Source organism: Homarus americanus, unplaced genomic scaffold (genome assembly GCF_018991925.1).
Source record: "Homarus americanus isolate GMGI-L3 unplaced genomic scaffold, GMGI_Hamer_2.0 scaffold24260, whole genome shotgun sequence".
NCBI classification, from domain to species: domain Eukaryota; kingdom Metazoa; phylum Arthropoda; class Malacostraca; order Decapoda; family Nephropidae; genus Homarus; species Homarus americanus.
Window position 1 is genome coordinate 8,197,583 of NW_024721079.1, and position 15,694 is coordinate 8,213,276.

The 15,694-nt window shown below is 41.6% G+C and overlaps 1 protein-coding gene across 2 annotated transcripts in view; it reads right to left on the bottom strand.

Moving 5' to 3' along the window:
* Nucleotides 1-11,887, bottom strand: part of LOC121861524 (synaptic vesicle glycoprotein 2A-like) — a 35,039-nt gene extending 23,152 nt beyond the window's left edge. The window contains exon 1 of one of the 2 annotated variants that reach the window (XM_042359359.1): nucleotides 11,480-11,887. In XM_042359359.1, the coding sequence (XP_042215293.1) occupies nucleotides 11,480-11,507 (28 nt within the window). In that variant the 5' untranslated portion in view covers nucleotides 11,508-11,887. Of the gene's footprint in view, nucleotides 1-10,703; nucleotides 10,915-11,479 lie in introns of those variants that run through there. The other variant, XM_042359358.1, reaches the window with a different exon arrangement.
* Between the last annotated feature and the right edge of the window lie 3,807 nt (nucleotides 11,888-15,694).

Below are 15,694 nucleotides of genomic sequence, written 5' to 3' on the forward strand. Positions count from 1 at the left end.
GTTATTTATGGTAGTGTGGGGTAGGGTTATTTATGGTAGTGTGGGGGGGTAGGGTTATTTATGGTAGTGTGAGGCAGGGTATTTACAGTGTGTGGGTAGCAGCATTTATAGTGTGGGGGGTATTTACGTAGTGTGGGTGAAGGGCAATTATGGTGGTGTGGGGTGTAGGGTTATTTATGGCAGTGTGGGGTAGGGTTATTTATGGTGTGTGTGGGGGTAGGCACTATGGGTGGGGGGTAGGATTATTTATAGTGTGGGGGTAGGGTATTTATGGTAGTGTGGGGGTGGGGTAATTTATGGTAGTGTGGGGGTAGGGTTATTTATGGTAGTGTGGGGTAGGGTTATTTATGGTAGTGTGGGGTAGGGTAATTTGGTGGTAGGGGGTAGGGTTATTTATGGTGCAGTGTGGGGGTAGGGTCATTTATGGTAGTGTGGGAGTAGGGTTATTTATGGTAGTGTGGGGTAGGGTTATTTATGGTAGTGAGGGGTAGGGTTATTTACTGAAAGGTGGGGTAGGTTATTTATGGTAATGTGGGGGTAGTCATTTATGGTAGTGGGGAGGTTATTTACAGTGGGGGTAGGGTTATTTATGTAGTGTGGGGGTATGGTTATTTATGGTAGTGGGGGTAGGGTTAGCTATAGTGTGGGGTAGGACAATTTATGGTAGTGAGGTAATATTTACAGGGGTAGGGTTATTTATGGCAATGGGGGTATGGTTATTTATGGTAGTGGGGGTAGGGTTATTTATGGTAGTGTGGGGTAGGGTTATTTATGGTAGTGTGGGGTAGGGTTATTTATGGTAGTGTGGGGGAAGGTTACGGTAGTGTAAAGGGTTATTTATGGTAGTGTGGGGGTAGGTTATTTATGGCAGTGTGGGGGTGGGTTATTTACAGTGTGGGGTAGGGTTATTTATGGCAGTGAGGGGTATGTAATTATGGCAGTGGGGGTAAATATTTTATGGTAAGTGGGGGGATATTATTTATAGTGTGGGGGGGTAGGTTATTTATGGCAGGGTATTATGGTGAAATATTTATGGTAGCATGGGGGTAGGGTAATTTATGGTAGTGTGGGGGTAGGGTTATTTATGGTAGTGTGGGTGTTATTTAATGGTAGTGTGGGGGGTAGGTTATTTAATGGCAGTGTGGGGGTAGGGTTATTTATGCAGTGGGGGGTTAGGGTTATTTATGGTAGGGGGAGGGTAAGGGGGAGGGTTTATGGCAGTGGGGGCAGGTTATTTATGGAAGTGGGGGGCAGGTTATTTACAGTGGGGGTAGGGTTATTTATGGTAGTAAGTAGGTTTATATGGCAATGGGGGTGGTTATTTGTAGTGTGGGGGTAGGTTATTTATGGTAGTGTGGGGAGGGTTACATGGGGCAGGGTTAATAGCATGGTGCAGAATTACAGTGTAAAGTAGGGTTATTTACAGTGGGTAGGGTTATTTATGTAGTGGGGGTAGGGTTATTTATGGTAGTGTGTGGGAGAAATTATTTACAGTGGGGGGTAGGGTTATTTATGGCAGTGGGGGGGTAAAGGGTTATTATATGTGTAGGGGTAATAGGGATATGTATGGGTAAAGGAAAGAAGAGACATGGCAGGGGGTAGGGATATGGAGTGGGGGTAGGTATGGAGTGGGGTAGGGTTATTTATGGTAGTGAAGTGAGGTTATTTATAGTAGTGGGGGTAGGGTTATTTATGGTAGTGGGGTAGGGGTTATTTATGGTAGTGGGGGGTAAGGTTATTTATAGTAGTGGGGGTAGGGTTATTTATAGTAGTAGAAATTAGGGTTATTTATAGTAGTGGGGGTAGGAGTTATTTTATGGTAGTAGAGGTAGGGTTATTTATAGTGAAGTAGGGTTATTTATGGTAGTCGGGGTAGGGTTATTGCCTGGTAGTGGGGGGTAGGGTTATTTTATAAGTAGTAGAGAGTAGGGTTATTTATGGTAGTAGGGGGTAGGGTTATTTATGGTAGTGGGGGTAGGGTTATGTATAGTAGTGGGGAGTGAGTTATGTATGGTGAGTAGAGGTAGGGTTATGTATGGTGGTGGGGGTAGGGTTATTTATGGTGGTAGTGGGGGTAGGGTTATTTATGGTAGTGGGGGGGTAGGGTTATTTATGGTAGTGGGGGGGTAGGGTTATTTATGGTAGTGGGGGGGTAGGGTTATTTATGGTAGTGGGGGGGTAGGGTTATGTATGGTAGTGTGTGAGATAGATACTGTAAATATTTATTTAATACTATTGTAATACGTACATTCGGCCACATCCTTGACCACCGAAGGGTCAAGACGTACCTGGCGCTCCTCTTGGAGCAGCCAGGTCAACTGTTAAGTTGGCCCATACCAACCACCTCCCCTGAACCCTCCTCCCCACCGGAATATCAACAAGTTCTCGCCAGAAGTTACAATTTCATTTAGGAAAGGAACGGAACCAGTGTTAAACCGAGGTGAACAGTGCTTAAGTCAGTGAGAACAACTCAACAGTAACAGTTGCACCCAAGTTAACCTTCACACAGTGAGGTCCCAGGTACCCAGTGACGGCCCCCGCGAGACCCAACAACAACCACCGATGTGTTAATCCGTCTACGATAGGAAGGCCTGGGACCAAACCTCACTCATATAACACCGTCTGTGAGGGATTTACTACACCACATGTCCCTCATAACACCATATGTGAGGGAATTACTACACCACGTCAAGTCCCTCATCACACCATCTGTGAGGGAATTACTACATCACGTGAGGTCCCTCATAACACCATCTGTGAGGGAATTACTACACCACGTCAGGCCCCCCATAACACCATCTGTGAGGGAATTACTACACCACGTGAGGTCCCTCATAACACCATATGTGAGGGAATTACTACACCACGTGAGGCCCCTCATAACACCATCAGCGAGGGAATTACTACACCACGCCAGGTCCCTCATAACACCATCTGAGGGAACTACTACACCACGTGAGTTCCTCCTAACACCATCTGGGAGGGAGTTACTACACTACGAGTTTGCTGTTCAACACCTACATTAATCTGTATGTTCACTGTATGTTCCTTTACCTTTCTCTAATGAGGGCTTTTGTTAAACCACCAATGTATGTAATAAGTCATTTATGTCCAATGTATATTTTCAGCCTTCGGGCTGCAGAATTTTTTCAATAAACCGTTAATTATTATTATTAAGAATAAGTATACACCTACGGTTCATGTTTGAGACAAAATATCTGGTAACACTGTCCTGAACAGAACCGACAAAATTACAAAATGACCTGTAATTTATGTTTTATTCCTACATATATGTTATAAATACATTTGTTTGAATGTTTTACCAGTGGCTTGTGTTTATATTACAGGTAATAAATTGTATCCGATGGTCATAAACTTGTTGCCGAAAGGGATTGCAGTTATCGTGCAGCTCCCTCCTCCTCCCCCACTTTTTCTCTTACCCTACTGATGTTTGGATTATTAAAGGAAGGAAGAGGAGTAAATAGTTAGAGATAACAGGTGGGGGAGTCGAGCTTCATCGTGCGTCTGGATGCGCAGTTTCAACGTTACCAGACCATTTTCGGACCTTACACCTACAGTGTGTATACAGTACTTATTCCTGTGGCTGACTGTACATCACAAAGTATGAGTTTGGTACACATTTGCAGTCTTATTTCATGATATTGACTAGAACTGGTCAACACAGTACAGTACAATACATTTAAGAGACCCTGATAAAGATGGAGGAGATGGTTAGCACCAGAAATAAGTTATGGAATTGAACCAAGATTTCTGGAGATACTTTCTGCCTGATACTAAACACTAAAATGGAAACAAGAATGCCCAGAACCTACTAGAACCCGACCTAACCTTACCTGTCCTCACCCAAATTTCTAACTTGTGCATTGTTGTCATTTCGATTTTCTTACTTACAATCATCCAAACAGCATCTCTATAAATAATGAACAAAATCAATTAAATTTAATTGTAATAAACACGCCCGATGAGATCGTTGTTTGTTTCTTAAAATGCTTACAAAGACCGTGTATAGCAGACGATGTATACCAAAACATGGTTGCCACTGGAGATCCAACAGCACCATAATTAAGGCAAATACAGTAATTTATTTTTCGCCTATAAAGCAAGTAGGACATGAAATTACTGCCATAGGATTAGTGTTCACATTTTTTACCCCGTTATTTCCCTTTTCTTTCATACCTTCCCACTAACAAGTAATTTAAGTTCAAAGGATAGGCCAAAAAGAACAAAATACTAAAATGTTTTCGTTTTGATTTTATTACCCAATATCATCCAAACAACAACTGAAAATTTGGTACAATTCCATATAGTCCTTCTGGTGTTAACAGTCACCTCCATCTTTACCCAAAGTAATACCAATATGTAGCATCAATATATCCTCCGGCATCTGATAATTAAGGTTAGGTTAGGTTAGGTATATTTATTTTTGGTGTTTTCCCTCTACTTCAAACCCCTGCCCAATTTGTGTGATCAAAATTGTGGTATTATTTTCTTGTAGCACCGTTCATTCCTACCACTAATCTATTATCATATTCGAATAAGACGTCTAATTATAAGATAATTTTCATCTATTACATTACCGGCGGAAGTGTATAACGGAGATAGCTCTTCCAAAATATTTTCTATTTTCTTCCATTAACATCCCGCCATTATCGTCTGCCTCTCCTCCAACACTGCGTGTCTCCTGCGTCTCCTTCATAAATCATCCTGCACATGCGTTGCTGTACACGTCACGCGGCCAATCAAAAGCCTTTTTTATTTTGAGACCAATTAAAATGTTTTTGGGTTTAATTCGCGGTATTTTGGCCCAATCAAATTCGAGTATTCTTTTTGGTCTCTCATATTTTGAAATTCAAGTTCAGTTCCGACCATGGAAGTCTGCGATGGGTGTCACTTAAAGTACTGTATATGGAGCTGATTGCGAGTTTTTGGAAAAAAACGAAGAAACTATAGCATTTTTTCGATCGCATGGTGTTCTTCCAACCTCAGTAAAGTGTACTAAGAGCAAGACTGAATGTAAATATCGCAAAGACCAACATATGTGGCGTTGTGTAAGAATCCCAGAATGCAACGATGAACAAGAACCAGGCCAATAAGGTAAGAAATAGGTGATTCCATCATATGGTGAGAGTCAGTTAAGTTAGGTTAGGTTAGGTTAGGTTTGGTTTGGTTATTGTTTTTCTAGTGTTTTATTGTGTATTTGTTAGTCGCTTAGGCACTTTTTTTTCTCGGAAAACGTCAAACGAAAGAAAAATCGCTAAAAAAAAAAAAAAAAACGGCTAATTTCTGCCAAAAAGGAAGGTCATATTCGGTCTCAGCACACACAAATACACTAGAAAAATATATTTTTAACTTGCTACAAGTGAACGGTGCTACAAGAAAAATTTACCAAAATTGTTGGTAGTAGCCCTAGTATTTTACTCCCCATTTTCCCTCTACTTCAAAGCCTGCCCACTTTGAACCATCAATATTGTTGGTAATTGGGTGATCATATCTCCATAATGGTTCATTTGCATTGGAAATGAAGGTCAGATTATCTTAAGTATTACCCAAAATATACTAGGAAATCCTATTTTTGTTAGCAGTTTCCATAGTCAACAAAAAATGAATCTTTACCCAAACATGTACTGTACTACAGTCAGTTTTATGTATTTTACAAGTGGATTTTTTTATGATGTTTGCAAATGAATAGTTGCTAGGTAGATCTCACTCACTTGTCTCCTTTCCTCCTCCTGCTTGTAGGTTAGGTTAGATAAGTTCCTTTGGTATGAGAATAGGCTTTTTGGGTGTTTTACCCAAATGTGACCTCCATTTTTATGCAAATTATCAGTTTCTGATAGAAGTGAAAATGTTTTAGTTTTTTTGCAAAAACCATTAAATTGCACAAGAAATAAAGGTTAGATTTGATTAAAACACACCAAATACAGAAACTCCAAAAAGCCTATTCTCATACCAAAACCTGAGGACAGCCAATGGACGAATATTTACTGTAGACTCACAGTGATGGTTATTATATTTGTTTTTATCCAATAGGTATTTTGAATTTTTTTATCATTATTACTTGGATTCTTTTTTAGTTAGGAATTGATTTTCCTCTATGGCAATACTGTAGTAGGTTAGGTTATGTCACCCGGTAAATATTCTATTTTTATCCCAGTAAGGATAAAAACGGTAAACATTTATAAGTTGCCAACACCTACTATATATGGAGTCTTATATAGGAAGAAAGAAAAAATTAAAATAATTTATTCTATAGTGTTTCCGTCGGAAATATATATTTTTCCAGTATTTTAACCGAGAATACTACCAACATTATTACTTGTTCAAAGTGGGCAGGGCTTTGAAGTAGAGGGAAAATGTGAGGTAAAATACTGTACTAATAATAATAAAATGAAAAATCTATTCATGATGGTAACCAGGTTTCGATTTTTCCATAAAAAATGTTTTTTCTATGGTGCTCACCGCCCGTTTTCGAGTTAAGCCCCCTCCCCCATGACAGGGATAAGGGAAGGACCTAACCTGACCTAACCACAAAAACCATGAAAAACCTGACCTCTGACCCCCCCCCTCCCCCTCAGTGTTGATCGCGTTCTTACCTTAGAGGCTGGCATCGACATCAGAATGTAATGCATCTAGCTCCTCTGGCTATGAGAGTGGCTGGTCAATTTAGAATAGTAGCCATTATAATGAAGGCATGGGGTTAATATTTAGAAGTTGCCAACACCTACTAATATAAAGTAATACGTATAGGGTTTTTATGGTTAGGTTAGGTCAGATTTGTTCAAATCACAAGAACAACCTAACATTTCCCAACCTATAAAAATCCCAAAACTATAAAAAGTTTACCTTATTCATGTTTTCAGTATTTAGTAGATGTTGGTGGTGTTTTCAGTGCTCAGATGAGGAGGGATCCATAAACTCTAAGCAATTCTTAACATTTTTACAAGTTAGAAAACGTTAGGTACGACTTTCAAAGGTTTGTTTGGTGTTCTTTTTAAGTATTTTAACCCACATTTTCCCAATACTTCACAGTCCTGCCCACTTTGAACAACTAATACTTGGGTAATTTTATCAGTTAAAATACTCAAAAATATAAATTTCCTATGGAAACGCTATAGAATAAACTATAGTTAATATTGATGACTGACCCCACAGACAAGTTTTACTGTTTACGTATTTTCTTAATTTATTTTCATCAGTGAGTTCTGATATGATAATCATTTCTTGTGCAAATGCTTCGTTTGGTACATATTTGGGTGCCTAGGTGGGCACTACTTTGTCTTCTCGGCAGTAATGCGGTGGTGATGTCTCATCCCAGGATGTAAACAGCCAATCATATTGACGCATTTCAAAACATTCCGCCACCCGGATCCGGATCAACGCTGATGCTCAGTGTATGCTTATGAACCGTTCAGTGCGGGCGGCTGCTCTCACGTCCACAAAAAACGTAAAATTGCACCAGATCATAGTAAGTTCTTTCTGTTTAATATACCGGAGGGTCTGGGGGCTAGGAAGTTGGTAGGGTTAGGTTGGTGTGGTCTTCTAACAACACTTCTGCTGCTTGTTTATCAACTAAAGTTAGGTTAGCTTTAATTCAGAAATAACCACTTCTTCACACATTTGCACAAACTACGAGAGTCCACTATAAAACACAGTGAAATTGTGGCATTTTTAGAACAGTTTTCTATGAAAAATCAGCTGCAGGTCAGTAGTCAATAATTACTTAAACTATTTTTTTTCTCTTTCTTCCTACTGTATATAAGACTCAATATATAGGCAGTGGATATTTTGCCATGACCGTCTAAGTTTTAATAACGCTATTTTACCGTGAGTAACCTTTGATTGGCTAATCATCCATTACCGGCGAACAACGCAAGAACTATATTTGACCGGGACTCTGGCAACATTTGGCATTTATTTCACTGTAAGTCAATCGTTGTGTAGCTGTAAACATACCTAACCATATTCTTGTTGTGCATGGAAACTTATCACTATAAAATTGGCAACATTCAATGTACTAGAACCTAATAAAACCTGACCTAACCAACCAAAGAAACCTACCTAACTTCTTAGCCTGGGCACGACCACCCCGTCATATTAAACAGAAATTACTTAGCTAATCAGAGCATACTCAAGGTAAAATAGGAACTTAGCCGGCCACGACAGAATATCCATTATGCAATATATAAGTAGGTGTTGGCAACTTCTAAATATTAACCGAATCTACTTGTAAAATTTTTTAGTTATTGTTTTCAATTAAAAATTTACGGTATGTTTATAGAAGTTCACACAACTTTTCTTCCCCCAAATCTATTATCATATTCGAAAAATACGTCTAATTTTAAGATAATATCCTTCTATTACATTACCGTAGGAAACGTATAATAACGGAGATAACGCATGCAAAATCTTCCTCTATTTTCTTCCATTAATCTTCAGCCATTATTGCCTACCCGACCTCCCACTCAGCGAGTTCCCTTCATGAATCATCATGCACATGCGTTTCTGTACACGTCATTCGGCCATTCAAAAGGGTTTTTTTTTTTACCACCAATTAAAATTAATTGTGGTTTCTGCTTTTAGAATTTGCAGTATTTCTTGCCCAATCAACAGATTTTATTGTGATTTTGGGTCTCTCATATATCTAAATTCAAATTCATTTCCGACCATGGAAGTCTGCGATAGGTGTCACTTCAATTATATGGAGTTGATTGCGCATTTTGGGGAAAAAAAAGAACAAGCAAAAGCATTTTTTAGATCTCATGGTTTTCTTCTCACCTCAGTAAAGTGTTGTAGTGGATACTCTCCCCTACAACTGCCAATGCAGTTAGTCGCTGATCAGCCGATCCCGCAGCGAGTTTCTGACAAGCCTAGCGCCAGACTGCTCAGGGGCGGCCAACAGCGACGCTTACTTCCGGTGGACTCGTATATAAGCCCACAGCCTCGCCGTGAAGGGGATTCTACTGAGCGCTCTCAAACAGACAAGACCTCTTCTCAAAAAACTCCTCACCACACAGCAACTCCCTGGCATTGCATTGTACATATAATATATTCTAAAGAATACGCCATAGTGAGTTTCCCTTCTCACCTCCATCCTAGTGGGTTCCTACATCACGTAAACCCCAGTGTCCTAAGTGTAATAAGGAGTGTAAATATCGTCAAGACCAACATAGCTGGCATTGTAGTAACCTGTTCCTTATTCCCAAGACAAAGAACCGGAACCAGGACAATAAGGTAAGAAATAACAGTGATTCCCTCATATGGTTGTAGTGGATCTCTCCCCTACAACAGCGTAGCCGAATCCTATAGCAATGGAATTCAACCACCAGCGAGGTTCTCACGGGGGTTGCCACCATGCGACGCTTGCATCTGGGTTTACTTCCGGCAGCCGTGCATATAAGCTCTCAGTTTCGTTATTGAGATTCATTCTACCCTAAGTTCCTGAACACGCAACACCTCCTCTGAGCAAGCTCCTCGCTGTCCAGCTTTCATTCTAGCTACAGCCCTGCAACATGCAACACCTCCTCTGAGCAAGCTCCTCGCTGTCCAGCTCTCATTCTAGCTACAGTCCTGCAACACGCAACACCTCCTCTAACGAAGCTCCAGCACGCTACTCACCCAACGTGTCTTCTGAGCAAGCTTCTCACCACACGGCATCTCCAGCACCAGACTGTTTTGTATATAATATATTTTATATAAGAAAACCACCACCTAGTTTCCATTCATTCCATCCTGAGTGCGAGACAACATAACCTCACGTAACCCTACATGGTGAGTTTGGTTACGTAAATTTACCATGAGAGTTAGGTTAAGTCAGGTTAGGTCAGGTTAGGAATATATGTTTTTCTAGTGTTTTGTATTCACTTGGCCATGATTTTTGAGGCAAAACGACCAACAGAAAACCCCGGTTCCCAACAGGATCTCCTATCTTGTTGGGGGTAAAAGGGGGGCGTTAACTGAAAAAACAGGCCATTTCCGACGGAAATCAAGGTCAGAACCAATCAAAACACAAAAATACATACTAGAAAAACATAGTTTTGACTATATAACAGAGTTGTGTTAACTACTATAAATTTACCGAATTTACTCTACTTCAGTCCTATTAAGCGACGTACGACATTATTACTTAATAAATATCTATTTCAAGTTTTATAACGTACGGGCGGTCCGACTAATTACCCAAATATAGCGGCAATGAAGTCAAATAATGGTCCTACATGAATAAATCGGACTGCAAATCACTTCTCGACTAATATTTAGTGTCAGAAAGTCACAAAATATTGGAAAACTTACTTTAATCTGAGTTAATAGATCACGTGCATGTACAGAGGGAGCGAGGAATTACCCAAATGTACCCAAATGTAGCCGCAATGAAGTCAAATGATGGTCGTACAAGCGTAATTCGGGCTGTGAATCACTTCTCGATTATTATTTGGTGTCAAAGTAAAAAAAATTGGTAACCTTAATTTAATCTGAGTTGTGTTAGGTTAGGTTAGGTTAGGTACATGCACTTGATCTATTAACTCAGATTAAGTTTACCAATTTTTTGTGACTTTGTGACACCAAATACCAGTCGAGAAGTGATTAGCAGTCCGATTTATTCATCTAGGACCATTATTTGACTTCATTCCGGCTATATTTGGGTACATTTGGGTAATTAAGCGGACCGATAATGAGGTACTCACCACTTATCTCCACTTCATTGTCCAGTAGTATTCTCCTCTCCATTTTGTTCATAACTGGTGTTGATACATGAAGTAAGCAATTAGATCCTTCTTTTTTCTTTGGTTCTTGTAACAGTCAAGTTAAGAGGTAAGTTTAGTAATAAAGTATTCAAACTACACAGGTTGTAGAGTTGTTGTTGTGGCTGTAGCCCTGGGCCCAGCTGGTCACCAGTGTTGCCATCTACAAATTTACAAACCCGCTATATGAGACTCCAAAGCCGCAAGGTCTGACCCCAAACAAGCTAGATTGTAACTACAGATAATAGCATGTGTTACCCTCTTTATATATACCGTATACAGATATATAGACAATTAAACTGATTAATATATATATATAGAATGATAAATATAGAAAGTATGGTACATAGACGTATAGCTAATTAACACACCGGTGGGCATGTTACAAAAGTAATATGAATGTATAATCGATTCCAGGAAAAGTCACACATAAAAAGGCACGGAAAAAAACTAACCTAACCTAAGCTAAGCTAAGCTAAGCTAAGCTAACCTAACCTAACCTAACTTAACCTAACCTACGTGCAATGCCATCATATATATATATATATATATATATATATATATATATATATATATATATATATATATATATATATATATATATATATATATATATATATATATAGTGTTGTCAATGTGTACAAGTCATGTGACTCTTTTCCTGTGGACTTTATTTCCGTCCACCGTATAATCAACATCAAAGGATATGCATGGCCTACCTCTAAAGCAGGAAGAGAGAGGAATCATTTAATTCCTCTACCTCTGTTTCCTCTCAAGATGTACTTGTTCTTGGTGTTGATTTCAGGATTGGTTCACAGACGTATGCATTTCTAGTTCCAATCAATTTCAAGACATCAGCCGGTATTTCATATTCAAAACAAGACTTTATTTCTTTTCCAACCTGCTCGCATTGCAAGAACAGTTTCGAAGTTTATTTTTCACTATATATAACTGGCTGAATATCCTTTCTACTTCGGCATTAGAGTGGGGTATGACGAGAACTGATAAAGCAAACTGCCAATCCTTGAATGAATTACAATGTGACTCGTCCATGTAGTTATGTACTTCATTCCAAAACAGGACACTTTGTGAAACTTCATTCCATTTCACAAGAGTGACATCCTTCCACTGACTGTCTATACTTATGCAAGTATAATTATATAACTAAAATCGCTAGAAATCCGCCAGACATTAACAAATATGTGTTTGTAAATCGTTTATTTTTTAACCAACCTTTAGTTTGTATCATAAAATCTTTACTAGTACCAAATCGAGGGGTTCGGGATCTGATAATTGAGGTGACAGCTGTGTTAAGAGAGCAGCAGTGGTGCCATTTTAGCGGTTTTACCGCTAAAATGGCACCACTGCTGCTCACTTAACACAGCTGTCACATCAATTATCAGATCCCGAACCCCTCGATTTGGTACTAGTAAAGATTTTAGGATACAAACTAAAGGTTGGTTAAAAAATAAACGATTTACAAACACATATTTGTTAATTTAACCAACTTACTTTGAATATTTATTACCATTAATATTATCATCTAAAAATATTAACCTGCAAGTTGGAATGTAAATACAGAATTGGGTGTTTTCACAATGGGGTCATGGGTTCAGTACTGGGTTTAACACCTGGTGACCTTGTGGGGTACGAGATGTTGATTCACACTCAGGATAGTATGGAGAAAGAAAACTCACAATGTGCTCTCTGTTTACATGTTGTATTGGATGTACAATGCAGCTTGGTGTTGGGAAGGCAGCATGGTTACAAGCGTGATGTAGAGAGAGCTGGTTGGTGAGGGTGCTCAGAGGAGGACCAGCTTGTGGGTCGCCATGCTCGCCGGCGGGAGCGAGGGCCGCCAGGCGGTTGGAGGAGGTGTAGCTTGCTGGTTGGTGTAGGTAGAGAGAGGTAGGTCACCACAAAGTCAGGTCTTATATAGCGGAGGTAGGCGTGGCTTAATAGTTGACCTCCGTCATGTAAGGCGGCGCTGGTTGACCTAGACCGCGAGGCATACACTGGGGTTTAGCAGGGTCGGCTACTCAGGGACAAGTTTTTGTAGGGGAGGAATCCACTACAATACTCCCCCTTCCCTCCAGGCGGTGTAGGAGACTTGTTGTCTGCAGGGTTGCATGGCACATGTGAGGCAGAACGGGCGGTGCATGCCACATGTGAGACATAACGGCAAGGGCGTGGATGAGCCGGCCGCTAGGGGAGACAGTTCTCTAGACACACGAGATCTGTGGGAGAAGAGAGGGAGAAAAAGGGTGTGTGGGGGCGATGAATGTTGTGCTTCTGTCGCTGCAGGGGCAGCGTCCTCATGGTCACTGGCTGGGATGACTGGGTCAGGGGCGACGTCAGGAGGAGGGTCTATGATAGGAGCAGGTTCTACAACAGCAGCTGGGTCCACGACAGCAGCAGGGTGCAGGACAGTAGCAGGGAGTGCCTGAGGGAAAAAAACGGTGTGTGGGGTCGATGAATGCTGTGCTTCCCTCACAGCAGGTACAGAGTCCTCAGATGCGCCTGCAGGGGTCGGTAGGACGTGGTGCTTGGGGCAGGAAGAGGAGCTGGTGTCTGCTTAGAGAAGCAGTGGTGCTCTAGGGCGTTGTGGGGTATGAGATGTTTGGTTCACACTCAGGATGGAATGGAGAAAGGAAACTCACAATGTGCTCTCTGTATACATGTTGTATTGGATGTACAATGCAGCTTGGTGCTGGGAAGGCAGCATGGTTACAAGCGTGATGTAGAGAGAGCTGGTTGGTGAGGACGCTCAGAGAAGGACAGCTTGTGGGTCGCCATGCTCGCCAGCGGGAGAGAGGACCGCCAGGCAGGCGGAGGAGCGAGGACCGCCAGGCAGGCGGAGGTGTTGCTGGCTGGTTGGTGTAGGTAGAAAGAGAGACAGATCACCACGAGGTCAGGTCTTAAATAGCGGGGGTAGGCGTGGCTTAGCAGTTGACCCCCGCTCCGTGGTGTATGGCGGCGCTGGTTGACCTAGACCACGAGGCATACACTGGGGAATTGGTGGGGTCGGCTAGGCAGCGACAAACAGCGTTTGTAGGGGAGAATTCCACTACAGCGTCTAACCTGCGGTGTAGAGACAGTAGCTGTAGAGCCGATGAGAGCTGTCTCTGTGTGGATAAGCCAGTCATCCATGTTGCTTAAAGACTGGGAGAGTGATCGGTTTCTCCTCCATCCTGTGTGAGTGTGAATCTCCAGGGGTCACCATTTGTGGGGTTTTGTGAGATGTTTCTCCTCCATCCTGTGTGAGTGCGAATCTCCGGGGGTCACCATTTGTGGGGTTTTGTGAGATGTTTCTCCTCCATCCTGTGTGAGTGCGAATCTCCGGGGGTCACCATTTGTGGGGTTTTGTGAGATGTTTCTCCTCCATCCTGTGTGAGTGTGAATCTCCAGGGGTCACCATTTGTGGGGTTTTGTGAGATGTTTCTCCTCCATCCTGTGTGAGTGCGAATCTCTGGGGGTCACCATTTGTGGGGTTATGGGATTTTGGTTCACACTCGGGATGGGATGGAGAAAGGAAACTCACAATGTGCTCTCTGTATACATGTTGTATTGGATGTACAATGCAGCTTGGTGTTGGGAAAGCAGCATGGTTACAAGCGTGATGTAGAGAGAGCTGGTTGGTGAGGATGCTCAGAGGAGGACTAGCTTGTGGGTCGCCATGCTCGCCGGCAGGAGCGAGGGCCGCCAGGTAGAAAGAGGTAGGTCACCACGAGGTCAGGTCTTATATAGCGGAGGTAGGCGTGGCTTAATAGTTGACCTCCGTCATGTAAGGCGGCGCTGGTTTACCTAGACCACGAGGCATACACTGGGGAATTCGCGGGGTCAGCTACTCGGCGACAAGCGTTTGTAGGGGAGGAATCCACTACAACCTCATCAAATGTTTAGGGATCCCAAAATTAATACATTTTTTAACTTTCCTTTCAAAATTTTGTCTTATATGGGAAGGAATGAAACCGAGAACAGTGAGTCAACAGTATCATTGTACAGGTATACTGCACTAAACCAGCATGAAATATAATCCATGGGAATGTATGGCAAGAGAATTCTCAAAGGATAGTGACAAGATATATTCCTTGGATATTACTATGTCATATGTTGGACTAAAAGGAAACATTTAATTAGAGGGCTGAAAACAAGGAAATTATATAGGAAGAAGCGAGCCTCCGATTGTTCCGCCATCAAGTGGCCAGTCGTCCATAAGAAAGAAAACGATTTTTTTAAATTCTTTAAAGGTATACAATGATATAAAATGAATATGATTGCGAACACTACAATATACAGTACCGTATATGTTACGTTTTTTTGTGGATTTGGTTATTTTGCAAAATGACCGGCATGCATATTGGTAGTTTTGCAAAATAACTTACGAACAGACAACCTAAACTAACTTAACATTATGGTTAGGACCATTTACCGGTGTATCAAGCAGCTTGATACACAGTTAAATGGTCCTGTTCTTTTTTCTTTTTTTTAAATTTGGACTATGTGCTGTTGTAGTGGATACTCTCCCTACAACTGTCGACTGATCACCTGCCGTTCGCTTACCAGCCAATCAGCTTACAGCCAGCAACGTCGACAGACTAGATCTCAGGTATGGATGGAGGAGCACTATCCATGACAGAGTCTTGTCCTTCCACTTCTCAGCCAGGATCAGCGTACCAGTCCTCTCTCGTGTACTGCACAGTGATTGGCCCAGCACAGTTCACACCTCGTGTCTCTGATCCTGAGCAGCCGTATAAATACGCGCAGGCCTGGCTGCGGAACTCATTCTACTCTACTCTCCTGAACCAGCAAGACCTCCTAACAAGCTCCTCACCAACCAGCTCCCTCAGAAAGCTCCTTACCCAACAGGACCTCTGAGCAAGCTTCTCACCACACCGCAACTCCTTAGCACCGCACTGTACATACAATATATA